We start from the raw sequence: 21,426 nt of genomic DNA, 5'->3' as shown, positions 1-21,426 counted from the left end.
GAGTCAGCTACAGAAAGAATCTGACGGGAAGCTCTGCACGATGAGGCCAGCCTTGGAGAGAGACTGGCCATTTAACAAAACTTGAGGGCTCGGGAGTTGGATTTGCTGCTTCCCAGTGTATTCAACGGGACGCAGGTGGCGCTGTGGGTTAAACCACAGAGCCTAGGACTTGCCAATCAGAAGGTTGGCGGTTCGAATCCCCACGACGGGGTGAGCTCCCGTTGCTCGGTCCCTGCTCCTGCCAACCTAGCAGTTCGAAAGCACGTCAAAGTGCAAGTAGATAAATAGGTACTGCTCCAGCGGGAAGGTAAACGGCGTTTCCATGCGCTGCTCTGGTTCGCCAGAAGCGGCTTAGTCATGCTGGCCACATGACCCAGAAGCTGTACACCGGCTCCCTCAGCCAGTAAAGCGAGATGAGTGCCACAACCCCAGAGTTGTCCGCGACTGGACCTAATGGTCAGGGGTCCTTTTACCTAATGTATGCAACACATTCAAAATCTTCCCAGCGTGCCGTGGTGATCATTTCCCTTGTGCCTTTCTGCTTCTGCAGCACGATAGAGTGTAAGGCAGGGGGTCAGCAAACTTTTTCAGCAGGGGGCCGGTCCACTGTCCCTCAGACCTTGTGGGGGGCCGGACTATATTTTTTTGGGGGGAGGGAAATGAACACATTCCTGTGCCCCACAAATAACCCAGAGATGCATTTTAAATAAAAGCACACATTCTACTCATGTAAAAACACGCTGATTCCTGGACTGTCCGTGGGCCGGATTTAGAAGGCGATTGGACCAGATCCAGCCCCCGGGTCTTAGTTTGCCTACCCATGGTGTAAGGTAAAAGGTAAAAGACCCCCTGGACGGTTAAGTCCAGTCAAAGGCGACTATGGTGTTGCGGCGCTCATCTCGCTTTCAGGTCAAGGGAGCCAGTGTTTGTCCACAGACAGCTTTCCGGGTCATGTGGCCAGCAGGACTAAACTGCTTCTGGCGCAACGGGACACCATGACAGAAGCCAGAGCACATGGAAACGCCGTTTACCTTCCCGCCAGAGCGGTACCTATTTATCTACTTGCACTGGCGTGCTTTCAAACTCCTAGGTTGTTAGGAGTTGGGACAGTATGGGTGATCACTCCGTTGCAGGGATTTGAACCGCTGACCTTCTGATCGGCAAGCCCAGGAGGCTCAGTGGTTTAGACCACAGCGCCACCTGCGTCCCTATAAGTCCTAAAGTGTACACGGCCAGCGTGGGGGGTGGGGCATCTTGTACCTTCATCCCCTGTTGCCCTCTGCATTTTGCAGCTTGACAGTGCATGTTCTTCTCCCTTACAGAACCTTTGGTTTGCAAACCCTGGAGGGAGCAACAGCATGCCCAGCCGGACTCACAGCTCTGTGCAGAGGACGCGCTCGCTGCCGGTGCACACCTCTCCGCAAACCATGCTTATGTTTCAGCAGCCAGGTAGGCCAAAGAGGTCTTGCTCCTTTGCCAGTCCTCACCCTCTTCTTATCTCTGTTAGAATATTCTGTTCCACCTTAAAACAGATGTGTGGATAGTTGTATGTCACATGTCTGTTTACACTCCAGCACAGCTTGCTGGGAACTTCTGTTTGTGTGCATAGCTTTTGCTTTTGCTGCTTGCTTGGACATGAAGGGGAGAAGACATGTTTTTCCTTGTCCTGATCTATACTGAATAAACTGCCTGTAAATATGCTCTCACAGCCGTCTCCTGCCACTTCTGTTGCGTGTTATTAACTCTACTGATTAGAGCGTGATCCAACTTCTGAAGGCTTCTGAAGCTGCGGGTTGCTTTTTCATGCTGAGCCAAGGCCTGGAGATTGCCCGGCCAGTGGGCTGGAGCCAGTTGGGGCCTGCCAAATTGCCCCCGTTTCCTTGGAAGCATCCGAACAGCTCACCTAAGCGATACAGTGGACATTTGGCAAGCTTGCAATCTCCCTCCACCAGTGCCACCACACTCCAAAGTCTTTTAAGACTATTTTTAGGTGGTGCTTTTAAACCGTCAGGTTAGGAGGGAAATGTGGGGGGTTAAATATATGGATCCCTGTGGACCCAGGTGTGTGGGTGAGCAGTGACAGAAAACGGCTGGGTGCCTGGATTCAAAACGTCTGCCCCAGTAGCAGAGATTAAACTCACAAAAGTTAAGCAACAGTAAAGCGTTAGGAATATAGGTTCTTAAACCTTTATATCCCATTCAGCTGCACACAGCAGCTGACCTCTTTCTACCGCTCTTGAAATGAGCAGATCACACGCTGTCAAGTAAGTTTAAAATGCTTTACTTACAGATTCAAGGTCTCAGTCATGCATTGCTGCGTGCAATACAGAATGTAGTTCCAAATATGTGTTGTAAGCTCGGGAGCTCAGGAGCAAGCTTACACACATCCTCCTTGGTTGCAGAGAGAAAGGAAGCAGAAAGGCTTCACTTCCTTTGCAGAATAGACTATGGCGTAGCCTGGCTGAGACTATCTAGCAATACAACTCTGTGGTCCTTTACCCCTTTGTGCACTAACTAGTTGTATTTGACTGCAATCTCCCAGATGAAAAGAGGTGGGCAAGTTCCCTACTCGGCCCAGAATGGAGAATAATAATAATAATAATAATAATTCTCCAGAAGGAAAAACTTTTGTCTTAACCAGATTTGCAGCCTGTATTTCCTTCCACGTGCAGGAAGTGCCTCCAGCTACGCTGCAGATATTTCCTATTCGCGTGGAAACACACTTTCTGTTTTTTCTGCAGAGTTCCAGGTCCCAGTGACAGAACCGGACATCAATAATAGGCTGGAGTCGTTGTGCCTCAGTATGACAGAACATGCACTTGGAGGTAAGCGCTTTTCTTATCTCCAACCTCTTATCTGTGTCAGGAATGTCCTGAGATCCCATCCACACATGACACACAGGAAGATGGTAGAATTCCGGACTGAGCCATGTCAAGCTGCAGCTTAAGGGATTGAGATTTTTTTGGGGGGAAGAAAGGCACACAGAGAGAGACAGAAGCCCCTTGGGGAAGGCCCAGAGCTTGGGATACAAGGAGGCCGCAATTTCTGCCCTGTCCTGCTTTCGTTGCAATGCACACTGTTTCCATTCAGCTACAGTTCGGTTTCTGCCAAAACCATTTTGCTACCCACTGAAGTTACCATAATGAATTGTGTCGGGCAAGTCAACCAAGCCTTATGAAGGCGTTGGGTATGCTTAGCCTGGACAAGAGAAGACTGGGAAGCAATAGAATAGCCATCTTCAGATATCTGAAGTTTGTATGATTCTAGGAACTCTTGTAAGATGAATGTGTTGTCTTGCTAAATTTCTGTTGTCTCCCTCTTGGCCGTTCCTACGTCTTGGTTCAGGGGGAATTATTACGAGTCAGTTTGGTTTGTCAGGATGGACCAAGAATAGCCAGCCAAGGTGGGACCCTCTAGATGCTGTTAGACTACATCTCCCATCACTCCCTGACCTTTGACACCAAGAACACCTGGGGCCCAACATGCTGGCTACCCCTGCTATGAGCTGTAGATTCTCAGCTGCAAAATCAGAATAGCACAATTCTCTAGTGTTAATAAAGGGATGCGGGTGGCGCTGTGGGTAAAACCTCAGTGCCTAGGACTTGCCGATCGCATGGTCGGCGGTTCGAATCCCCGCGGCGGGGTGAGCTCCCGTCTTTCGGTCCCAGCTCCTGCCCACCTAGCAGTTTGAAAGCACCCCCAAGTGCAAGTAGATAAATAGGTGCCGCTTTATAGCGGGAAGGTAAACAGCGTTTCCATGTGCTGCGCTGGTGCTGGCTCGCCAGCTGCAGCTTTGTCACGCTGGCCACGTGACCCGGAAGTGTCTGTGGACAGCGCTGGCTCCCGGCCTCTTAAGCGAGATGAGCATGCAACCCCAGAGTCGGACACGACTGGCCCGTACGGGCAGGGGTACCTTTACCTTTACTTAGTGTTAATAAACAGCTCTGGAGGTCCCAAGCTGTAGCCCGTGGGCCACCTCCGATTCACAATCTTCATCCACATGGTCTGTAGTGCATCTGTGGGTTTGTGGCTGAAGATGAGAGACGTCACGCAGTATTCTCATTATTATTATTATTTATTTGTAGCCCTCCCACCTGGCTGGGTTTCGGCCCCGGAAGTTCCCAACCCCTGCCACAAACCAACTGCACTGTTAGTCGTCGAAGGCAGCAGTCGCTAAAATCATTAAAAACTGGCTTGCTTGTCTACAGTCCTATACCCACAGGTCTCGGGATAAAATAAAAATTCTAGCTGAGAGGGCAAAGAGGAAGGAGAAAGGCCATGTTTTCCGCTTCCATTACTCCCCAACTTAAGCCCGAGATCTTCCTGGCTACTGAAAGTGGATCAGCTACGTTAGTAAGGGACTGAGGCAGGCGGCGGGGGTGGGGGGGGAGGAATTCCTATTTTTTCCTGCAGCTGCTTTGAAAGGAATCTTGCCGAGACATTCCAAGGATCTTGTTCCTCGCTGGTTGTTTTCATTCGGCAATGCTAGACCAAGGATGGACCGCCGAGCAGCGCTATAAATAACGTTTTAAAGAAAGGGGTCGTTGAGTTTTGAGCTCAGGTGGTTTTGCTGTTTGTTTGCTTTTCTGAAAGGAGACCTGAGCAAGCTCCCTTCTTTCATCTTTTTCCTTCCTTCCCCCCACCCCCCATAAGTCTGAAAAGCCCACAGGGGGATGAATCTGAGCATTGGGGCACAATTATTTAGCGCGCAGAGCTGTAATAGTTGGCTGTAGACCGCAGGCTGAGTTGCCGCTGGACAAAACATGCCTGTGTGTGTGTCCCTCCTTTCCCCCATCTGTGCCCGCATGTAACTTTGAAGCCGCAGCCGTGCCCCCGCAGCCCCCGTCCCCAGAAGCATTCCCTCCGTCTCGCTCATGTGCTAAATGGAGATCATCTTTGGGGGCTGAAGTTTGGAAGGGCAGACTCTTCACCCTTCCTCCCACCCCATCTCCCTATGTCCTCCTCCTGGTTTGCCTCATTCGCAGAGGGAGACTGCAGAGCTGCGAAAGGTTCGCAAAAGGGCGACCCGAGCAGCCGAAGGGATGCGACAGCTCCTTTACGAGACGTCTTAGCTTAGAAAACATCAAGTAAGAGGAGATGCGGCAGAAGTGTATAACCAGGCAGAGGGCCTTCTCGGTGGTGGCACCTGCATCAGATGCCAAGGAAATAAGTAACTCTGCAACCTTTAGAAGACACCCGAAGGCAGCCCTACATATTATTATTATTATTATTATTATTATTATTATTATTATTATTATTATTATTTCCCCAGCCACTCTGGGTGGCTCCCAGCAGAAATTTAATAATAACGAAAAAACGATAAAACATCAAACATTAAAAACTTCCCTAAACAGGGCTGCCTTCAGATGTCTTCTAAAAGTCAGATAGTTGCTTATTTCCTTGACATCTGGTGGGAGGGTGTTCCACAGGGTGGGCGCCACCACCAAGAAGGCCCTCTACCTGGTTCCCTGTAACCTCACTTCTCGCAGGGAGGGCACTGCCAGAAAGCCCTCGGAGCTGGACCTCAATGTCCGGGCTGAACGATGGGGGTGGAAGCACTCCTTCAGGTATACTGGACCGAGGCTGCTTAGGGCTTTAAAGGTCAGCGTCAACACTTTGAATTGTGCTCTTAATGGTGAACCTCACCCTTTCAGATGGTGTCGACAGAACCTCGACGATCTAGAAGACGGAGGTGTCTGCAGTGAGAACGCTGGCCGTCGGCAAATTGGGCTGCTGGACCAGCGGCAAAGTTGGCAGCGAGTCCCCGGACGTGTCAAGGATCCCTGGAGATAATTTGCAACCTTTCCGTTGCCGTTTCCTTCTCTCTCTGTCTCTCTGTCTGTCTGTCTCTTGTCTCCTCCTCTCTCCATCTCTGTTTACATTTTGTAAAAGGGTCACACTTATATCGCTGTTACGCATCGTCAAGAAACAGGACTGGGATCCGCCAGGTTTACGATTATGCACAAAACAGAGAAACAACATTGGGTGGGGAGCGAAAGATGTCGGAGGGCTTCCTCAGGAGCAGGCCTCCCCAACCGTGGCTAAGGGCAAGCCTCTTAGCAGCCAAATAATAACACACGGAGCATCCGTTGGCAACGGGCAGCGGGGGTGGCAGCCGGAACCGCTCCTCGCGAAGAAAGAGACTTTCTGAAATAACGTCACCGAAGCATGAAGACGACGCCGCGTCGGCCATCTGTAAATAGGAGCTGTTTCACTGACATCCACCGTTCGGAGCTGCAGTTGTTGTCAGGGGGGGGGCGGCAGCAGCGGCGGAAAGGAAATGAAAAAGGCCAAACTAATTTCCCTCCGTTGGCGTCCAAAAGAGCGGCTTTGGGTTCTGCGCATTGTTTACATGAAGGCGGGCAGAAAAGAGCGCGGCAGGTGTGCAGAGCACGCGCACCCCCCAACGCCTCTTCCTCCTCCTCTCGCAGTGTTAAGTCGATGAGCCGACGGGGTGGGCCAGTCCCAGTCCCCTGGCCTGCCACTTGGGGGGTGGGCACGTCTTGCGTGGCCCAGACTCCCTTGCCAGCACCCCAATCTCGCCTGCCACGTTCTCTCCAGGATCAAGGGTGCTAGCACCAGGCAGAACAGGGAAACGGCAGGCACAGCGAGAGAGGGGGAGCGGAACAAGGCCCCTTCGGTCTTGCCAGAATAATTTTGCCGCCGCCTGCAAGGACTCGTCTCACTGACGTAAAGGATCTTTTGCATGGCATTTTTGTGTGTGCGTGTGTTTGTGTGTGTGTGTCTTATAGCAGCAGGTTTGCCTTTGAAAATAACTGCCAAGCTATTGCCTCTCTAGAGGGGGCCGCGGGAGGCACTTGTGTGACTTTTTTCTTGACTTTCCGAGCCGGGGGCGGAGCAGGGTGCCGAAGGAAGGAATGAGATTTGTGGCAGGGCAGGCGGGAGGAGCTGCGTCGAGATGCCGCAGAGATGCCTCTGCTCCTTAGACTTTGTCTGTGTGCATATATTTGTATGTATGTGAGAGAGAGAGAGAGAAAATAGAAAAGATGTTGCATATGGACTCGTGAGATCATGTCCGAGGAGGAAGAGAACATCTCAGAGATGCCTCTCTGGGAGAACGAGAGAACCACGTCCACTCAGAGACTCATTTTGCTGTTGGCTTGGTACCTGAAGTGTAGGGTGGCAATGGGACTCGGCTCATTGAGCAAAACAAGCAGTCTTGTGTCCTTTCAGTCTTGTGTCAGACTGAAAGCTGCTGGTTGGGTGGCAGCACCCATGAGGGCGGGAAGTCCATTTGGACCACCCTATTTCTAGGGCCCAAGCCCTGTCTGCTTGGCATTGCTTGCCACTCAAGTGGACGGGTCCAGTTGGGAACCAGAAGTGTTGGTGTGGGGAAGGGTCAGGTCGCCTAAACCAGTGTTCCCCAACCTTGGGCCTCCAGCTGTTTTTGGACTACAATTCCGATCATCCTTGACCACTGGTCTTGCTAGCGAGGGATGATGGGAGTTGTAGTCCCAAAACAGCTAGAGGCCCAAGGTTGGGGAACACTGGCCTAAACCAGGCACCCCCAACCTGCGGCCCTCCAGATGTTTTGGCCTACAACTCCCACGATCCCTAGCTAACAGGACCAGTGGTCAGGGATGATGGGAAATGTAGTCCAAAACATCTGGAGGGCCGAAGGTTGGGGATACCATGCATGAGATCAGTAGTACATCAGATTTCTCCCCAGGGAAGCCATATAACAAGCTGCGAGACCTACCAAGACCTGGGTCAAATCCTGCATTGCAGCTTTAGCGACCAGTGCCCGTTGGGAATGACAGGGTGGGCATCCTGGAGCCCAACAGCAGGTGGCGCCAGAGCCAGTGAGAGATTGGGATGTCCCCATCTACTCCCTGCAGAGTTCTCCATGGGCAACACTGAGGCTAAGGGGGGAGTTGGCAGCCAGTGCCACCCCCTGGATAGGTTATACGGAAGAAGGCAGGCGGGTGGTGGCTGACTGAGGCTGGCAAGGCAGTGCCCCCTTCTCAGCAAATGGACTAGCCTCCATTGGTGGCAGGGAGCAGTTGGTGTAGCCCTTTGCCACCCAGATGTTTTGTCCGGCAGTTCCTGTCAGCCCCAGCCAGCGCTGCCCTGCTGGTAGGAGTTGGGGGGCCCAAAACATCTGGGGAACCCCATATTGTCAAAGGATGGCATAGGCAGCCTCACACGTGTTGTCAGAGTTCCTACCTGCCCCTGACATAACTTTAGAAGGTAGCCCTGACTTCCAAGTAAGCGTAATTCCAATCTGGGTACCCTTGGAAGACGCTTGGTAAAACCAGCAGGGCCTGACGTCCACACCGACGTGTCTGGGGACCGGAGTGCTGCTCATTCAATCCCACTTTCTTTTCCCGGCCTGTGAGGTAATCGGAGGGTGCCGAGGCGTCTTCTCAGAAGGGGAAGAACGTGCCTTTCCTGTGCCGAAGATCTGCGCAGGAGGGAAGGGTAAACAGAGCGGCTGGAGGCAGCAGTCTCCCCGTCTAAATGGGGCGTCTGTTCCCCGGCGTGTTTGTCCTGGAAGGCAGACACTGACGCCTTTCTCTGGGCCTGGCGGACGGGATCCGTGCGCCAGGCCAGGAGGGGAAGGCCTGTCTCCCCTTGTGAGCACAGGCAGGCGAGGTCAGTGCATGGAGGGGTCGAGGGGGAAACAAGGCTTCAAAAGAAAACAGCTTTGGCCGAGCGCAGCTTCCCAAACAAGTAGGCTCATGCGCCTACTTTTTCCACTGATGCTCCCACCTCAGACCTGGCCAGATTTAATCCAAGCAGGTCTAGGAAGCCTTTGAAGGCAGCCTCTGTGCAAACCTGCGAGAGATGTGAGGTCACCTCGGAAACTCGGTTTGCGTGGCATCGATACAGTTTGCTCTGTCTAAACAAGAGCCACACCGTCCGCAAGTGTGATTTGCCTGTTTCTTGTGGCCCAGAAAAAGGGCAGCGCAGAGTTCCTCCTCATGCCATCCTCCTCCGCCACCTCCCCAGAAAACTCGGCTGCTGGAAAAGGAGTGTGACTGGCAGATTCCCAAACGCCCAATCCTTGCTCCCTTGTCTTTGCAGTGGCGTGCTGTTCCCACATGCGGGAAGATATAGCTTTAAAAATAAACAAATAAGTGTGCACAGCTGAAATAGACATCACGTTTTGGTGCATCACATCATACCAGCATATTCCGTGATACCTGATTCTAAGGGCTCACCGAGTCAGCGCGTGCTTTGGGGGGGGGGGTCTTTGCACCGTGCAGATTGGTGCATGATTTCAGCATTTCTGGACGCAGCAGGGCAGGAGCGCAGCCCGTTCAGCCACGCTGGCACTAGCTGACCCCTCAGGGCTGGCGGCGACGGCGGCAGGAGTGCAGTTTCTGCAACTCCTCGTTCCTGTTCCTGCCACAGTGGCTTCAGTGGGGGGGTGGGAAGAAACACCTCTGCCTCTTCTCCCCCCGGGATGCTTCTTCCGTTCTCAGATGTGTGCCACAGTGCCAATCGAATGGGCATCCCCACGATGCGAATCATAAATTGATTTGAAACCAGTTTCATCGTCATGGCTCACCTCCGTAGAATCATAGAACTGCAGAGTGGAAAGGGAACCCAGGAGGTCATCCATTCCAACCCCCTGCAATGCAGGGAATCCCCTTGGGAAATGTAGATTTGAGAGGGTGCTCTCAAGAATCATTGTGATGGAGTATATCCTGCAGATTGATATGGGCTTGAGACCAGTTTTAAGCGGATGTGGCCCCCTTAAGCCCCCGTACTGGACTTGTGGGGAGATCCTGGGCGTCCCCTGCTGCGTATCCTCAGCTACATCACTGAACTGCAGCTGGCAGGGCCCCCGGGTGGAAGCCATCCTCATTTAAACCAGGTGTGCGCTACCTTTGGCCCTCCAGATGTTGCTGAACTTAAAACTCTCATTATCCCTGGCCCCTGGCATTGCTTTCTGCAGCTGATGGAGGTGGAAGTTCAACATCCGGTGGGCCATAGTTTCCCCATTCCTGGTTTACACCAAAATGAAACAGGTTGGCATGTTACAGGTAGGTAGCCGTGTTGGTCTGTCGTAGTCGAAACAAAATAAAAAAATTCCTTCCAGTGGCACCTTAGGTAAAGGGACCCCTGACCATTAGGTCCAGTCGTGACCGACTCTGGGGTTGTGGCGCTCATCTCGCTTTATTGGCCGAAGGAGCCGGCGTTTGTCCACAGACAGCTTCCGGGTCATGTGGCCAGCATGACTAAGCCGCTTCTGGCGAACCAGAGCAGCGCACGGAAACGCCGTTTACCTTCCCACTGGAGTGGTACCTATTTATCTACTTGCACTTTGACGTGCTTTCGAACTGCTAGGTTGGTAGGAGCAGGTACTGAGCAATGGGAGCTCACCCCGTCGCGGGGATTCGAACCGCCGACCTTCTGATCGGCAAGTCCTAGGCTCTGTGGTTTAACCCACAGCGCCACCCGCGTCCCTCTTCTTCAGATACCTGTGCATGCACACGAAAGCTCATACCAATAACAAACTTAGTTGGTCTCTAAGGTGCTGCTGGAAGGAATTTTTTTCATTTTGCTTCAAGGTTGACATGTGGTTGAGCCCAAGAAGTGCTACAGGAAGCCCCTGTTCCGACACAGCTATCCCATGTGAGTCAATTGCCTTCCCCCCAGAGAGTCTCTCATGGCTCAGTTTTATTCAGGAAGAACGGTTTACTTTCTCCACCTGATCGAGGTTTAACTTAGTGCCAAACACTTCCTGCGACTTTCTTTTCCCGTCAGCGGAGGGGAGAGGAAGGTTCAGAGCTGTGCCTCCTCATCTCTTCTCGAGCCTCCGGGCAGAGAGATCTATGTAAATGCATTTGATATGCCGTATTTTGAAGGCGTGCGTTGTTGTTTTGCATTTTCCTCCTCCTCAAAACAAAAGGTGCCAAAATACAGTTTTCGTTTCTGTGTTTCTAGCGGGAACGCGTGATGCTAAAGGGCGGTGTGGGTGTGTTGTGTTTTGATCAGTGGCGTAGCGTGGGGGGTGCAGGGGGGGCCGGCCGCACCGGGCGCAACATCTGGGGGTTAGGGTTAGGGGGCGCAAATCCATGGGTTAGGGGGCGCAAATCCACGGGTTAGGGGGCGCAAATTACTTGCCTTGCCCCGGGTGCTGACAACCCACGCTACGCCATTGGTTTTGATCGGAGCAAGGAAGGAACGCAGTCCTGGAGGGGAAGGTTTTAGAATGTGGTTTGTTTCAAGGCACCCAGGAAGAGGGGGCACAGCCTGCCCCGGGTCCACTCCCTCGCGGGGGGCGAGTTTCTCTGGAGGGCAGCCTGACTAGTTTTGCTCAGGTTATCAATTGCGAGGGAGAAGCAGGGGGCGCAGAAGAGAGTGGGGGAGGCAGATTGGACACCGAAGGGGGACAGAATGACTGTTCTGAGTGTGGAGAGAGGGGTTTTTTGGGGGGTGTCCTACAAAACTTGAGTGGCGTTGCTTGTGCAGGGAAACGGGGGGTTGGGTAGAAAAGGAAGAAGTTCCTGAAAAGTATTTAGAAATCTGGGGGGGGGGGGACCCTTTTATTTATTCATTTGCTGAATATAGGAAAACAGAGGTTATCTGATTATTAAGAGATATTATTTTGGATAAATATATGAATTATAACTCGCTATGGCTGGTAACCATGATAGAAATTCTGAGAATAACCATATGCTTGCTCTTTCTTTCTTTCTTTCTTTCTTTCTTTCTTTCGCTGGGAATAAGAGAGTTTTTTTCCCATTCGCAGTGTGTTGAGACATTGTCTTAGGTTTTGTGTGTGTGTGTGTGTGTGTTTGTGTGTTTCTTGTTTAATCAAAAGAGGCTTTAGATACGTTTCAGAAAGCCGCCCCCCCCCCCCCAGGTTCCCTCTTAGTTCCTGTATTGACTGCAGGAAAAAGGGGGTGGGATGGGGGGGGACACCCCATAAGTATCTAAACTAAAAATTAAATCTATTTATAAAAAAAAAGTGGAGAAGTTGCATGCAAAAGGCCATGGAAGTCAGATGTTTAGTATTTTAAAACAAAACAAAAAAAGTGGCAGTGCCTTTCATTTTTCTATTTACTCATTTATCACCAAATGCAACCGTTTTATAATAAGCAATTATAGGATAGCGTCGGAAATTGCGAAATATTTCACTATGTAGAAATGTGTGGAGTTCTGTTATTGCTGTTATTATTCTTATTATTATTATTATTATTTTGTCCTCCCCCTTCTCCTCGCTCTCATTACAAGACTGTATTAAGCTGGTTATGTCGGCTGCCAGAGACAACTAGTTACTATGCGATTTTATCACCTATGAAATTTATATTGCTGCTTTTCCTTTTAGCGGTTTGCGGCTTAATTCACGTATCCAGATTGCGGCCGCGGGGGTTTCTGGGAAGGGGCTTCTGACCCCCCCCCCACCTGCCACAGAATTCATTTGGTGGGCAGTAGCTGGCGGGGGTTGGAACCAAGAAGAACGAAGCACCGGGGGCGGTTTTTTTTTTGGGGGGGGAGCGCCGTCGCTTTTACTTCCTGCACTGTGATACCGTCTATACTGCAACGTGAAGCAACCCTAGCATACCTCCAAGTGCCCTTGGCTGTGTTGCGCGCTGCGGAAACAAACTGTGCAGGTAGCGGGTGTGGCGAAGGTCTCTGCCCCATTTCGTAGGCCCATCAGCTGGAAGGGAAACAGCCCGGCTGCAAGGGGACGCAAGGCTTGCAGCGGTTCGAGGCGCCTCTGTGACCTTGCGCGACAATGTCCCCGTTGGTTCCCAGGAGACTTGCGAAAGGGAAGTCTCCCAGCAGATCTTGAGCCATGTTCCTCAGCCAAGGATGAGCACCAAACAAGGTGGTCTTTGCTGCGTGAAGAACAAACCCACCTACCTGGATTTGGGGCCTGGATTCGGCCAGGTTTGGGCCAGAGCTCTGTGCCTGGCAAAACAGGGCCCCAAAATACATCTTCCCACTGCCCCATGGCAAGCTTGCCTGTTGAATACAAGTCTTGCAATCGCTTGTAACTCCACCTGGATGTCCGAAATGACCACCTGCACAGCTGTTGTCAAGCAGTTTGCTTTTACCGCAGTGAGAGACACACACGCCGCAACCTCCTTAGACTCCCCAAATTTTGGGCCACGGCAGTGCCTTTTTTTCTCTCCCCCCCCCCTTTATTTTTCCCAGGTGGGGCCAAGGACGAATGACGCTGAGGAAACCCAGCCTTTCTTTTGAGGCGTCATTCGATTCTCCCTTTTCGTTCAGCTTCCTCCTACGCAGTCTAAGCATCTTCCCCTTGTTGTCCTGAGATCACAGAGGGGAGAGGGGGGGTTTCACAGCCCTGCTCCCCGAACCAGCGCTTATGAAGATAGATGTAGAGACCTGCAGGCAGTTCAGATTGCTGCAGAACTGGCACTCTGCGTATGGCACCAGGCTCCCACGTTTAAAAGCAGAACTTGGCTATTTCGTCTCATCAGCATCCTCTCTCTCCCTCTCTGGGTTTCTCAGGGCTGATCTGGATATTACTTCTCCCTCCTCTTTCTGCACCGAAGGCAAGCAGTGTGTGGCACATGGCATTTCCCCCGGATCAGTCTCTGCCAACCTGGCCCTCCCCACTTGCTTTGGGACTTCAGCTTCCATCAGAGCCAGCTGGCATAGCTGCCCAGAAAGCAACAGGTTGGCAAAGACTGGCAGAGACCTTTGCAGGAAGAGGGGGGCGAAGATACACCCAGAACAGCTGCAACTCCATATCCCATAACATCTGGCGAAGCCTGTCCGCCTAGCCCTCTTGCCGTCCCCCGTTTTGCCCTTCCCGCCCCCAAACTCCCCGGTCTTTCGAAGTTTTTCTGGATGCAGTGGTGTAGCATGGGGGGTGCAGGGGGGCTGGCCGCACCGGGCGCAACATCTGGGGGGGGCGCGCTCGCACTCGCAGCTCTCTGCCCCTACCTGGCTCACTCACTCTAGGGGGCGCAAATTACTTGCCTTGCCCCGGGTGCTGACAACCCACGCTACACCACTGTCTGGATGTGCCTGATTTGAAGCAGGAAGGAAAGAGTAGACCTTGTAGAAAGTATAATTTGCACACAGCTATGATAACACTAAAGTTGATTTTATACAAGTCATCAAGAGTTTGCAAAGTGAGTTTTATTTTTTGTATTCCTTTAATCTTTACTTAAAAAAAATAAAAATAAATGGTGAATGTGTATTCCTCTGGGAGGAATTGCAAGAAAACGGGAATGTTAATAAATGTTGAAGAAGAAGAAAAAAAAGCAAAATACTTCCTCCCTTATTAATATATAACTCTTGTGTATTTATGCCTCCTGTAAGCAAATGAAAACAAAAAAAGCTTGGGCTTCTGTTCTGCTGCATGCCTGCTTTTGGCACTGAAACACACCTTCTGTTGTTTTGCATGCATTTTAGTCTTGACCTCTTCTTTTCATTTTCTTTGGTGGGGGGAAGGGTGTATTTCCCCTGTATAAAATTAGTGCACAAAGAAATATTTTTGCCTAGTTAATGTTGCCAAGCAATGCATATTTTTTAAAGAAAGGAAATTTGTCATATATGGAAATAGCATGTTTGTTTACACGTTTCAGCTTCCTGATTATACAGAAGAAGAAAAAGAAGGGGGGGGGGGGGCGGAAACAAAACACACTATAAGCGGTTTGGGGATGCTGTAATTTCTTTGCAAGTGTACAGTTTTCAATTCGTTGTTATTACTGGTGAAACACCCTCGTGGTTTCAACTTGCTACGATATATATTTATTATTCGTCCTCCTCCCATGTAACTAGGAATCATGCCTATGTTTCATATCAACGTTATATTGGAAGTGAAGGGAGATGATTAATACAAGATTTTGTAACACTGGTGAGTGTCGGCTTTTTATGTGGGCGCTTGGTTTTGTTGTGATTTAGAGTGGGGGGGGGGAATTATCCTTTCTCGTCGTTATCTGCTGGTACATTTCCCATGCACAAACCCTCTGGAAGTGAGCAGAATAATCTAACTGAAAGTATTTGGCAATGATTTTTAACTACCGTATTTTTCGCTCCATAAGACGCACCTGACCATAAGACACACCTAGTTTTTAGAGGGGGAATGCAAGAAAAAAAAATATTCTTTAAAGGGAGTGCTGAGCAGAGCCTCCCACCTGCATTCGCTCCATAAGACACACACACATTTCCCCTTACTTTTTGGGAGGGAAAAAGTGCGTCTTATGGGGCGAAAAATACGGTATTTCTACGCAATCTTCACACTTTACCTACCAAGCCAAACAGAATTATATCAATTGAACCCAAATAGCTTTTGAATTCCTAAGTCATGCAACAACTTTTTAGCACCCCTCATTTGGGGAATTTGAAAAATTCGGCACGTCCTTTTGTGCCACACATACCTTCACTAGGCACCACTGGGGATAGGTAGGGGAAGCAAAGCAGCCCAGCGGTATCAACGGACCCCATAAAGACTAATTGTGCCCTCAGCTTTTCCTTGGCAGCCCCTTGTGTTGTACATCAGTGGCATAGCGTGGGTTGCCAGAGCCCGGGGCCGTGCGGGAGGGAAATGGACAGAGTACGATCGCAGCTGCAGAGATAAGACAAGAAGAGCCCTGCAACAAAAGTACACAGCTGTATTGAGGCAGCACCGGGTGTTGAAATCTTGTGCTCCTAACAAATTTTGCGCCCAGGGCAACCGCCCCGTGCCCCACACACACACGCTACACCACTGTGTACAAGTAGCTAAACCAACTGGATTTGGACCTCAAACTGCCAGGTTGGTTCAGCTTCTAGGGCAGCCTTTGCCAACCTAATGCCAGCTGCCCTGTAACGGTAGTCAAAAACATCACAAGGGCACCAGCTTGGAGACAGCTGCTGCAGGTAAATATTCGCTGTCACTCATTTGCTTCAAGAGTCGCTTTGCAACCAGCCTCCCAAATGCTGGCGAAAATGCCTCTTCCAACAGGTCAGGATTTTCCATGGACGTGGGCCTGCTGTTTGGATTTCAAATGCCTTTTTGATGCCCTGAGTGTGCGTGTGTGTGTTTAGCCACCTTGGTGGAAAACTAAAGTGTTCCAGATTTGGGGGAAGCATGCTCCAAATGGCACATGGAGGGGCTTGTGGGGGTGGGGGAGTGTTTTCATGTCACCAACCGCAACTAGAACCCCGAAAACATTGGATAATCGGTACATCTGAGTGATTAGGTAACTTCCTGTTCTTCAAGCAACTCTTTGTATCACTGTTTTTTTTGTTGTTTACCTCCCCCCCCCCCGATCTTTATTGAAACAGCATATATATATCATAACCAAAATTCCCAATGATTCCCTCACATATAATATCTAAATTACAACAGCTGCATAATTATACACTTAATTATAAAACCCACCACCCACCCTCTTCTTCCCTCCACAGCAATTCAACAACTTCATATTTCTTTCTACCTTTCCCCCCTTGCATTCTATAATAAATTATTTTTGTTAAATTCTGATTTTTCCTTCTTTCTTTATTGGTTTTGTTATTGCTTATTCCAAGCCTCTTAGCATGTCATTTTTAGAACAATATTTTGACATATAATCTTCAAAATACTTTGTAAATTAAGTGAGTAGATAGAATGGGCAAAATTGACTTTAATTATAAGATACCAATACAATCAAAAGTTAAGAATGGAGTGGAAGTACTGTGTTTTTCTAAATGTCTGCATCTCCCATTAACCATGCAAGCCTGACCCTAAACATGCAGGCTCAGAGCTTGTGCTTGAAACTGCAGTGTGCTTCTTGGCAGGAATACGACGAGACTTGTAAAGTAACACAAACTTTGGACACTATGGATGTATAACAGATAAAGGTAAAGAGACCCCTGACCATTAGGTCCAGTCATGGCCGACTCTGGGGTTGCAACGCTCATCTCGCTTTACTGGCCGAGGGAGCCGGCGTACAGCTTCCGGGTCATGTGGCCAGCATGACTAAGCCGCTTCTGGCAAACCAGAGCAGCACACAGAAACGCCGTTTACCTTCCCGCTGGAGTGGTACCTATTTATCTACTTCCACTTTGACGTGCTTTCGAACTGCTAGGTTGGCAGCAGCAGGGACCGGGCAATGGGAGCTCACCCCGTCGCGGGGATTTGAACCGCCGACCTTCTGATCGGCAAGTCCTAGGCTCAGTGGTTTAACCCACATCGCCACCCGCATCCCAATATAACAGATAAAGGTAAAGGTACCCCTGCCCATACGGGCCAGTCTTGACAGACTCTAGGGTTGTGCGCTCATCTCACTCTATAGGCCGGGAGCCAGCGCTGTCCGCAGACACTTCCAGGTCACGTGGCCAGCGTGACAAGCTGCATCTGGCGAGCCAGCGCAGCACACGGAACGCCGTTTACCTTCCCGCTTGTAAGCGGTCCCTATTTATCTACTTGCACCCGGAGGTGCTTTCGAACTGCTAGGTTGGCAGGCGCTGGGACCAAACAACGGGAACGCACCCCACCGCGGGGATTCGTGTTGGGATACTGCCAGGGAGACAAAGTCCATCATGACTCCACGTCGCCTCCAGACATCCATCGATCTCCCGTAGATACAGTATCAGCAATTAGCAACACGAGCTCCAGAGTGCTAACCACATTCCAGAGCTGATGTACGCTCTATCAGCAGATAATGCACAGCGAAAGATGCACTCAGGAGAGCATTATTTACAAGTTTATTCAGCGTTGATCAGAACAAAGAAAACATGACTGCCTGCTTCAGTGTCTCCGGCACAGAGCGAGAGAAACGAAAGCAAAGACACAACAGAAACGTCCTGTGAACAGGAAATACGTAGGCTGTGACACAAACATCCTGCTCCCTTTTAGGGTGGAACAGAAATATCCTAACAATTCAAACCGCCAACCATGCGATCGGCAAGTCTTAGGCGCTGAGGTTTTACCCACAGCGCCACCCGCGTCCCAATATAACAGATAGATTACAGTAAAAGATAAAGGAACAAATTTTTAGAAATGGAGGAATGGAGGGAAGTTGAAAGGCTCAAGAGAACATTTTTTTTCTTTCTGTTTTTTTCTTTTCCATGTGTATATTTTTTTAGGAAAAACTAATTTAAAAATTATATATTAAAATATATTATATTAAAATATATTATATATATATTATATTATATATAAATTAGAATATATATATATATATTAAAAATTACACACACACACACACACACACACACACACAGAGTATATGAGAAACTGCAGCAGTAAAAAGAAAAGAAAAGAAAAATCCCTCCATATCAATGGTCTTGTAAGAGTACTTTTCCCCTGGCTCTGCAGTGGCTATTTAGGAAGAACATGTGCCATTAAAAAACATCAGTTGTTAAGCCCAGTTTGAACAATAGTGGCAAATGACTAATAACAGAACATTCAGTAAATGTGACACTTCAATAAAAATTCAGATAAAAAATTCAATGTGACCCTTCAGGTGTTGACAAAGGAGCAGTGGAAGATGAAAGACAGTCATATTTTGGGTTACGGACGCTTCAGGTTGTGTGTTTTTGGGTTACTGACGCGCCGAAACCCGCAAGTACTGGAACAGGTTACTTTCGGGTTTCAGCGCTCATGCATGCACAGAAACGCCGAATCGCAACACACGTGTGCGCAGACGCTGCGCTGCAGGTTGCGGACGTGCTTCCCGCACAGATCACGTTCCCAACCAGAGCATTCACTGTATAATATAAAGACTTATGAGTTTGTGCCTGTTTTAGGCCGGGATAACTATTGAGCTTCCCCCAAAAGAAGCATGGGAGTTGTAGTTTGGCAAGAGTTCCAGTACATCTCTGTTGAGAGATAACTAGCCTCCCACACAGGAGGACTACGGTTCCCATGCAGAGGAGACCTTTTGTTTGATTACGGGCAAATGCTTGTTTCAGAGAGTCTTCTCGAATGCTGCTTACCTTTAGGTCTGTGAGCACATTTGGATTTTTGCCACTGTATTCTGCTCTGGTCAGACCTCACCTGGAGTACTATGTCCAGTTCTGGGCACCACAGTTCAAGAAGGACACTGACAAACTGGAACGTGTCCAGAGGAGGGCAACCAAAATGGTCAAAGGCCTGGAAACGATGCCTTATGAGGAACGGCTAAAGGAGCTGGGCATGTTTAGCCTGGAGAAGAGGAGGTTAAGGGGTGATGTGATAGCCATGTTCAAATATATAAAAGGATGTCACATAGAGGAGGGAGAAAGGTTGTTTTCTGCTGCTCCAGAGAAGCGAACACAGAGCAATGGATCCAAACTACAAGAAAGAAGATTTCACCTAAACATTAGGAAGAACTTCCTGACAGTAAGAGCTGTTTGACGGTGGAATTTGCTGCCAAGGAGTGTGGTGGAGTCTCCTTCTTTGGAGGTCTTTAAGCAGAGGCTTGACAACCATATGTCAGGAGTGCTCTGATGGCGTTTCCTGCTTGGCAGGGGGTTGGACTCGATGGCCCTTGTGGTCTCTTCCAACTCTATGATTCTATGATTCTATGAAAGGACTGCCATGGTCACCAAACTTCAGGTCATTCTTCTCTCCTCGCCATCTCCCAAATCAGCCTTCCTCCCCAGAGAGAGCGAGAGAACACACACACACACACACTTCACACTTCTAAGGGAATCAGGTAAAAGATCCAATCTGAGCCTTGGGAAACTCATCAAGATGACAGAGGAAGTTGGAAAGAGAGTAATCCTATTTCCTCCAGCTCTCTGCACATTTCAGGAGAGAAAAGGGTAACCATCCTTATCACTTTGTGACCGAGTGGGCAATGAGTTGAGGGTGTGGGGACTCAAGAGATTTTGCGGAAGATCTCAAGAGTGCCTCTGCCAGACCCTGATAGGATGTTTTTATTTGTTTATTTGACGTAATCCTATCCTGCCTTCAGCCTTTGGGATTCAAGGCAGCTTACAACATTCTTTTAAAAAGCCCAGTGAAAACAATAATTTAAATACATCTGGACACATTTAATGTTATGTACTGAAGTTCTCACCCTGGGCCAGCAGGGGAATACTGTAGATAGTTATGCAAATAAGGGATCGAAAGTGACGTTCAGTGATTGGATAGTTTTAGAAAATTGTTACAGAAACGTTGTACTGGAGCTCTATATAAGCAGGCTGACTGAACCCTTCAGTTCAGTTCTGTCCTGGCCTGTGAATAAACAAGAGCTGTTTGAAGAATCGCTGTGTCGTCTGATATGTTCACCCACAACTTAACATTTAAAACTGACAGTTTAAAATCCAGATTGTCCTGACAGCGGCCCAGCGGCCAGCATTGCCTGCATCTTAGTTTTCAAAGGCCTCTCTGAGCAGAAAGACCATAAGATGTGCTCATTGCATCCCTTCTAACAGGGCTACTTTTTCCTCTGCAGAAGGGACATGGAAAAGAGTTAAGAGCCTCGGACAGAAGATTACCAGGTTGATGGACTATAGGGAACTGATAGAAAGCACTGACAGAATCCGAGACCAGGGAGAAGAGACGGTAGAAGAAGATTGGAAAAAAATTTAAAAATTTATTTAGAGAAATATTGTAAAATGTTAGGAAAATGTTAGGAAATGTTAGGAAAATGTTGGAATGAAGTAGAAACATTATAAGGAGTTAAGTACAAATAGGTTTTAGGGTTTTAATGGTAAGATAAGGTTAAAATAAAGATAATTAAATGACAGAAATCAGTGAAAGGTGGAAAGGATTTGCTGAAATAATTAATAACTAGAATACAAAAAAGGGAGGTGTGAGGAGGTCGAGGAAACAAGTTAATGAAAGATAATGATAAATATTGGATGTGTTTTTAATTGTTTTTGTTTTTGTTTTGATGTATTGTGTCTTTTGTTTTCTTTTTATGAATTGTAATGTATTGATTTGTATTGTTTATTCTTTTCTCTTTTTCTCACTTTTTTCTGTAATTTTTAAACTTTTAATAAATATTATTTTTTTTAAAAAATAACAGGGCTACTTTTTCCCAGGGCAGGTCTAAGTCTTGTTGCCGCCTGAAGCAAAGGACAAGATGGGTTGGGTTCCCCCCACCCTTCTGTTTCTAAAAAAAAAAATATTAAAAAAAATATTGATTTTCTTTTCTTATAACAAATATCCAATATCATTACTTAACATTCATTTTCCAATTTCCCCCCTTCCTGTTGACTTCCCCCAACTTCCATTTCTGGTTTATTACATCAAATGTTACATTCTGCTGTTTGTACATAATACTGTGTTATCACCTGTTACATTTCTTGCTCTCTGTAAATAAATTTGTAAATGTTTATTTAAATCCTGCCAACGAGTCCATTTTTGTTTGTTGTTTCTGCAAATAAGTTGTGAAAGGTTCCCATTCTTTTTCAAAGTCACAATTGTCCTTTTCACGCAGTATATTCGTTAACTTTGCTAACTCTGCACAGTTCATCAGCTTTTCTTGCCATTGTTCTTTTGATGGTATTTCTTCAGTCTTCCAGTTTTGTGCTATTAAAATTCTTGCTGCTGCTGCTGTTGTTGTTTAG

At 48.5% G+C, this 21,426-nt stretch overlaps 1 protein-coding gene across 2 annotated transcripts in view; it reads left to right on the top strand.

Moving 5' to 3' along the window:
- The window catches only part of SAMD4A (sterile alpha motif domain containing 4A), a 126,436-nt gene extending 119,444 nt beyond the window's left edge, over positions 1-6,992 (top strand). For both annotated transcript variants that reach the window (XM_083436406.1, XM_083436408.1), the window contains 3 exons: positions 1,323-1,449; positions 2,742-2,825; positions 5,655-6,992. In XM_083436406.1, coding sequence (XP_083292532.1) covers positions 1,323-1,449; positions 2,742-2,825; positions 5,655-5,683 — 240 coding nt within the window. In that variant the 3' untranslated portion in view covers positions 5,684-6,992. The remainder of the gene's footprint in view (positions 1-1,322; positions 1,450-2,741; positions 2,826-5,654) is intronic.
- Positions 6,993-21,426: the final 14,434 nt, after the last annotated feature.

This window comes from Podarcis tiliguerta, assembly GCF_965153285.1.
Source record: "Podarcis tiliguerta genome assembly, chromosome: 1".
NCBI lineage: Eukaryota > Metazoa > Chordata > Lepidosauria > Squamata > Lacertidae > Podarcis > Podarcis tiliguerta.
The sequence above is the reverse complement of the archived record's forward strand: the minus strand, read 5'-3'. Positions and strand labels throughout refer to the sequence as shown.